Source organism: Amblyomma maculatum, chromosome 2 (assembly GCF_055883805.1).
Source record: "Amblyomma maculatum isolate TAMU_Amacu chromosome 2, ASM5588380v1, whole genome shotgun sequence".
Classification (NCBI taxonomy): Eukaryota; Metazoa; Arthropoda; class Arachnida; order Ixodida; family Ixodidae; genus Amblyomma; species Amblyomma maculatum.
The window spans coordinates 2,833,577-2,840,411 of NC_139345.1; the positions used below are offsets into that span (position 1 = coordinate 2,833,577).

Here is a 6,835-nt window from a genome sequence, read left to right on the forward strand (position 1 = left end):
GCCGGCGGCTGTTTTAACAGGCCTGCAACACGGCATTTCGGGAGGTGGATAAAGTTGTGTTGTATTTCATGCGTACTATACTTATGTATCTGCGAGCGTGGGTCCAAGAAATCTGAGACCCATAGAGGAAGAAAAGGACGCTATTTGATGTATGCGAATCTCGCCTCGCGAAGACATGCCGGCAGGCCTCTGTGAGTCCATAAACTGTTGCAATCTTGGGAAGAATCCAGCGCAGACATCTGCAATTACTAATAACTGAAGTCCCACGCGTGACTCAACGGCATTTCGTCCGCTGTACGCAACTGCTTGTCGAAGACGCAGGGCGCCGTTGCCACGTGGCGACGTGTCTTGGTTTTAGCGTTGTGAGGCGTTTTATCTGTCGGGCACAAACGTGATAGTGCGTGTTCTCTTTTGACTGGGCTCCCCGAAAGAGCAAGACGCTCTTAGAAAGTGTTCGGTTGCGCCTGTTTTCAGCCATTTAGAAAGAGGTCTAGATAGAAAGAGCAGACGCAGATAAGTGGTCGACACCTCCGGCGGGCTTCTCTGCTTGAAGTTTCTGGAGTCAGTCGACAAGGAGGCTCGGAAGCGGATACGACCCGAGGTAAGCTTTTTCTTCCGAGGTGAAACCATATGTAACTTCGTTCACAGCACAGTAAAGTTGCTGTTGAATGACTCTCGCTATCGCTATCGAGACCGCTAAAAGTTCTCGACAAGTACGGTATGCAGCAGATGGCGTATTCTCGCAAATGCCGCTAATTTAGAGTGATGTGCTGCTTACCTTGCCGCGGTGATTCGGTGGTTAGGATGCTTGACTGACCCGCCCAGAGACGCGCGGGCTCGAACCCAACCGTGGCGGTCGCGTCTCGAAGAAGGCGAAACGCAAAGCGTCCGTGTAGTGTGCGATGTCCGCTTACGTTCCAGAACCACCAGTGGTCGAAATTTTCAGAACCGTCCAGTACGGTGTTCTTCATCTATAGCCGATGCTATTTTTGGACGTTAAATCCAATAAACCCAAAGAAGCCACCTTCGAGCCTAACTAGAGATGTTTTCTTTTTAAGTGTTCAATTATTAGTGATGTAAATTTACAAACGTTTTTTTTTTTTTTTTTTTCATTTTCAAAGTCATTGATAGGAAACGAGAGTGTCATTTTGCCAGGAGCGCATTTAACTGGGTATGGAACAGGGCGGAGAAGATGATAATCACCTCTTCCAAACGAGAATTCCATTGTCTAAATCTGCTCTTTTTACTGCTTACATAATGCCGTTTTGTCGTCCGTTTCTCCGTCGCTATCAGATTCAAGATGGCGGTCCAGTCACGTGACAATAGCTACAGCATTGCAAATAATTTTTTGAAGGTTGTTCAAAAAATTAATTGCGCAAACAGGACACTTCTCCGACCTGACGCAATTAAGTAGCGCCTTTGGAAATAATATCGTGTCTTGCTCGCTATCTTCATTTTCCTACCTGACTGCGTTCTCGCATACCTTCAATGTCCTATTATGGATCGTAGCTCGAAAGCAACAGGTATGTCATCGGCGTTTGACTAGAAAAACGTTAGGCAAATTTAGGCATGGCTAAAGTAATGGTCGTGAGAAAACGATACAGCGTTCCTACTGAACAGTGCGTTTAACACACTTTCGATTACTGTCAGCTTCGCTGCTCACTCTTCTAGTTTTTCAATAGCCCGTACTATCTTAGAACGCCTGTCACGTTTCCTCTTCAGTTCTTTGTCGCTTGGCCACATCTTCAGGATCCATGGACTCCTCTTGAATGTTTTGCTTGGCGTGTAGCATTCAGAGACTAGCACACAGTTTGGAAAAGAGTTAAATGTCTCTATTTCACGGCATACAATTGGGGTTATATACGTTATTGCGTCACAAGTTCGGTACGAAATAGAGGGAGATATAACACGAAGGTCTATTAAGGATGCCGTACGAGCGAATGGCGCGCAAGAAGCAATAGAGGAGAGGACCTGCCATAGCGTTATCTAATGTGCGCTCCGTCATCCCACTCGCCGCTTCAGTGGTTCAGCAGTGGTTGACGTCACAGTTGCCATGACAACCAGGCGCGAGGACGTCACACAAATAAATTTGGGGAGGAAGATGGCTGGACGAGTGTTTTCGAAATAAAAATTTGCGAGCAAAAAGGCACTGCAGCAAACTGCTAGCCAGCCAGCTAGACTTGAGATCTTAAGTTTTCCGTTGACCGTATGTCTCCTTTATTATCGTCTCGGACTCATCCGCTATCGCCTTTCTCGGCGCATGGCTGGCTGGGGTCTATCAAAGTCGATAATCTCTGAATGAGTCGCTTTTAACTGTGAGCTAGATTGACACGCCCGCTCCGCCAAGATGAAATCATAAAAAGATGGCTCCATGCCACATTTTAATCTCATTAAAGAAAAGAATGTCAGTAAGCACGGCCTCTGTTGGTATTTGGTCTCGGTTCTCGCTCTTTAGCGTCACGTTTTCTTTTGCTATGTTTAGTTTTGTTTTATCAATGACACGACTCAGTCAACCAAGAAGCGGGCACGAACAGGCTTCAGATATGATAAAAATTTGAACTCCTAATCTGTTGCGCCTGCCTAACGAATGCTTCACATGTAGGTCGTCCATTCTTGGAGAAGAGCCGCACACTGTAAGTGAGATGTGGGAATGCCAAGTGGTACGGAACTGGATGCCGACTTTCTGAGCTTTAACTAATGTCAAAATATATGCCAAGTGTGATGCGCGTGAATTTAGTGGAGGGTCTGCTGTCGCGTTTTTACGATAAATGCTGCAGCTGTTTGTATATCTTGCAGAGGAAGCACCCCCAAGATGCAGCAGTACTACCTCATCGTCTTCGCTGTGCTCAGCTGTGGTAAGTGGACATTCTCACGGCTTCACGCATGGTCTCACCGGCTGCTTTGTCACGAAGCACCGGCTCCAGCATTTCCAGTGACGAATCTCAATCGGTGACCCGGAATGCTCTCCGAGACCTCGATGAAGGGCTCAGTAGTTCTGCAGTCCAACCAGAACTCGAGAATTGAATCCAAGCTTTTCGATTTAGTGTAGCAAGAAAACTTGCTCTGGATCGCCGATTGGAATTCGCTATAACTGCGTTAGGAGGACATACATGCACGTGTCCTGGGAAAGCTACTCATGGAAATGACGCATGTCTCCACATAAATAATTTTGAAAAGAAAAATATAAACGCTAAATCCACTGACTGGATCAAGACCTTTTGTTGATACCTCAATAAAATCAAGGAAAATTCCTCGAAATGTTAAATTATGGACTCTGAAAGTTATGTAGCACGATGACTACCTATGTGAGAAACAGCAAACACAACAAAGACATAATGAGCAATTCAAGAGTAATTATTCTATATACTGTACGTAAAAATAAAAGCTACGCATTTGAGGACGGTGAATAATTGATTTCTTATTTCTTCATTCTCTTAATGTAGCTTCTAATTGTCGGACGAGCGGCAGACGCTTGACCGACATCACCTGTGTATAGTCTAATTTTGCGGCAGCGTAGCTGTACAGTGCTGAACTTGCAGAAGTCGTATTTAGTCAATCAGAGCGCTCGGCAAAGCAGTTTTTTTTTTATTTTTTGCGCAGTTTCAGCCGGCACAGTCCCAGAGGCCAACCACTACATGGATCTAGTACTAGAGCAACACCTGCCGCCTCTGGTCAGAGGATCGTCCGCACTCTATCCGGGCGCCCGAATCCCGGACTTCCACTTCAAGGTCAGTTCATTCGGTTGAAACAGGCATTTAGTACAAACCAGCTCGGGTCAAATCAGATTCCTGGTTTTTCTTGCCTATAGGACAGCAGAGGTACTTCGCCAGCACAAGGGCAGCAGCTATGCTTATGGCAATACCGCTACTTCCGGCTGCACATAGCCATTCACTCACAACAGCATTTTGTATTCATGCACCACGTACACGACTATCAACGAGGCTATTGAAATGATCTTTATGCTTACATTAAATATGTAAACTAAAAGAGTAATGTTGCTCCTGGCGAGTCCTCTTGCGAGCGGGTTGACGCTATTTGTTTTTATTACAGGCCTTTGATGCATTAGGGTAGATCACTGCATCCTTGAAAAAATGTTGAGTTGGGGTCTGTGTAAGTCATATCGCAGCTGCTTTGCTATAGCTACCAACAAGGTAGAGAAAGGCGCGTGAGCTGCAGTGGAAAAAGTGTCGCCCCTTCAGTTTGAGGTTCCCAAAGCATCTAACCTGGGGCCTCTGCTCTTGATCTCTTCATCAGTTACTTTCACAAAGTTGTTTGAAGTGATGCAGCGCAATGGAACGAGGCATATATAAGACAAGGGAAAAACAGCGCTGCACGTGTTTGTTCTTTCGTCTCGTTTCCGTGTCGTTGCGCTGTATCACTTGAAGCTATGTTTGACAGACTTGATCAGCAATCCATGCTGTACACGTTTGTTGCTCTCTCTCAGATGTCTATATGCTGATGTCGGCCTAAATATATTCCACATCCGCTTCCCTCATGATTGCAGCTTGATCGAACAAGGGGGGAACTCTGGGCACAGGTGGTATTCGTAAAGCAAGTTGACCTTGAATAAAAATAGAACTGATTCCTTTTACGCGCCTTACCTACATAATTGAGTTTTCTACTCGCCTCATGTTCTGGAGGTCAGTTGCAGAAGTCTGCGTATGCTTTGCATGCACGATTACCCTTGTATGCAGTGTCCTGAGCTTTGCTGGTCCTGCCGAGACTTCAGTATTCCTCTTTTATACAAGATTCAATCTGTCTCACCTCTTCGCAAATCCTCGATAATGTACAGAAATATTTTGTGAAAAATGTCGTGGATCGTGCGATTTTGCTTATCTGCTCCCCGAAATTATTATAAAGCTGTCCTGTGCGTTCTAGGACTAACCCACTTGAAAACTAAGCCGGCACCACAGGACTTCTTCTTTTTCAAGTACTTACATGGGCGCATCGACCACGCGCACCTCTCATCTTTGATCAAGTCTTGGGTGCCTTTAAAGTCTGTGCTACAGACGTATAGCTATCTGTGCGACAAAGCCTCGCTATCTGCGAGACAAAACCATGTGGTTGATTTTCAGCGTTAAGCTAAGCCGTATGAGCGAATTAAGGGTTTGTATTGCACCACCACACTATGCGGTCCTAATGGATACGTTTCAGGCGAAACCTGCAGCGTATACTGAGGCTCTAATATGATTTATGGCTGTTACTTTTACACTTTTTTTATTGCGCATTTTCATCATCTCCACCGTTTTGATTCCTGTCTTGTTCTTTTTCGTTTCACTACTTTTTGTTCATGCATCACTGAAAGTAGTGAAATAAATAAATATTTAAATAAACAAACAAACAAATAGATAAAATGTGCGGTGGTCGCCTTGAAAACAGTTGATGCGAGCGAAACCACTGCTTCATAGGCATTATTCTGTGTCCCCTTCAGATCCTGAAAACGGGAATCACCAACCGTGACCTGAAGGCTAACATTACCGAAGGTCTCGTTCACGGATTCGACGAGGGTGTGCACCGCTTGGGCAACTGCGAGCCACCAATGCTGATCGACGGAAACACCACCGTCAGCTGCGTGCTCAACATGACCGGCATCGGAGCCACGCTTACAGCAACGGTCTGTGCATATGTATCATGACAGTGCGATATTTTCTGTCTGCGTTCGGACGGCTGTTTTTAAAACGTCAAAAATCTAACATCAAATTAAAGGTTGGTAATTAAGCGAGCTGCGCATGCGAGTCGTTAAAGGTACAGCTTAAGTGTCCCCCCCCCCCCCCCCCCTCCCCTTTCTCCAGCCTGTTTATTTTCTCCTTTAAATATTATGTTATGCTTTCTTTGCTCCCCCAGACTAAGGGAGACACTCTGGTGGGCACAATCAAGACAATCTGGGTGAACGTGACGCTGAAAAAGGAGACCGTGCTTCGTGTGGGGATTACGGCGCTGCCGGGCAGGACCGCCACTCTGCAGACTTTCTTCATGGAGAAGCTCAAGCTGAAGACCAAGTACGACAGCCACCTGAGCCTGAACGACGACCGCGAGGACCAATTTGAGGAGCACATCGAGGAGAAGGTCAGGGACATCCTCATTTCTACCATCTACAACCCTTACAAGGACGCCTTCGCCAGAGCCGTCGGAATAGGCACACCAGCATTCCCACGCGCTTGAACAAGGGATGATTATATTTTATTTTGTGCTAAATGACTTGCACAGCGCCCACTTTAATTAGCGTTGTTGGGTTGCTTTGATTGAGAATGAAAGAATAAAATGCGACCTGCAACACTACTATTGTCGTTCATTCTTCCTGCTTATTCTGCTTCACGGGAATCTCTTTTGAAATGAGCTCCTGAAATATCATTCCGGTACATGGCGTCACTGAAAAGTAGTTGGCTGGAGCAGTAGTGACACTACCATCTCGCAGAACGATAAAAACCACATTGCAGACTGGAACAAAGACCACGACCGAGAGGTCAAACACCTCTATAGAGCACAGCGTATCGGCTTCTGCATAAAGAAGACGCCCACCATTGTAAACCCATTTGCGGGGGCCGGCGCAGTACTCCTGGGAATTTACTGAGGTTGCGTAAATTCTCTCTTTGCTATTGCATTTTAGACTCAGAATAAGTTAACATCATAATTATTTTTCCAGGGCTCAGATGTACGAGTACACTTATAGTAGTGTGTAATATGGCGGAGGTGTACACATCGGCGTAATTAATGTAGCAAATCCAAGTTATATCAGTCCTATCATGCATTGGGGAGGGTGTTCGGACTCAGGGGAGACATAAAGGTAATGAAAAGTAAAAACATAGTAGAAATAATGAGATAACTTTACAATACG

At 45.6% G+C, this 6,835-nt stretch overlaps 1 protein-coding gene across 1 annotated transcript; it reads left to right on the plus strand.

Moving 5' to 3' along the window:
- LOC146197836 (salivary anticoagulant protein P23-like) lies at positions 1–6,280 on the plus strand. Its single transcript, XM_084593082.1, has 5 exons — positions 1–601; positions 2,797–2,855; positions 3,601–3,728; positions 5,432–5,614; positions 5,845–6,280. The coding sequence occupies exons 2-5, from the start codon at positions 2,813–2,815 to the stop codon at positions 6,160–6,162; spliced, it is 672 nt and encodes a 223-aa protein (XP_084449208.1). The 5' UTR covers positions 1–601; positions 2,797–2,812; the 3' UTR covers positions 6,163–6,280.
- The last annotated feature ends 555 nt before the right edge of the window (positions 6,281–6,835 follow it).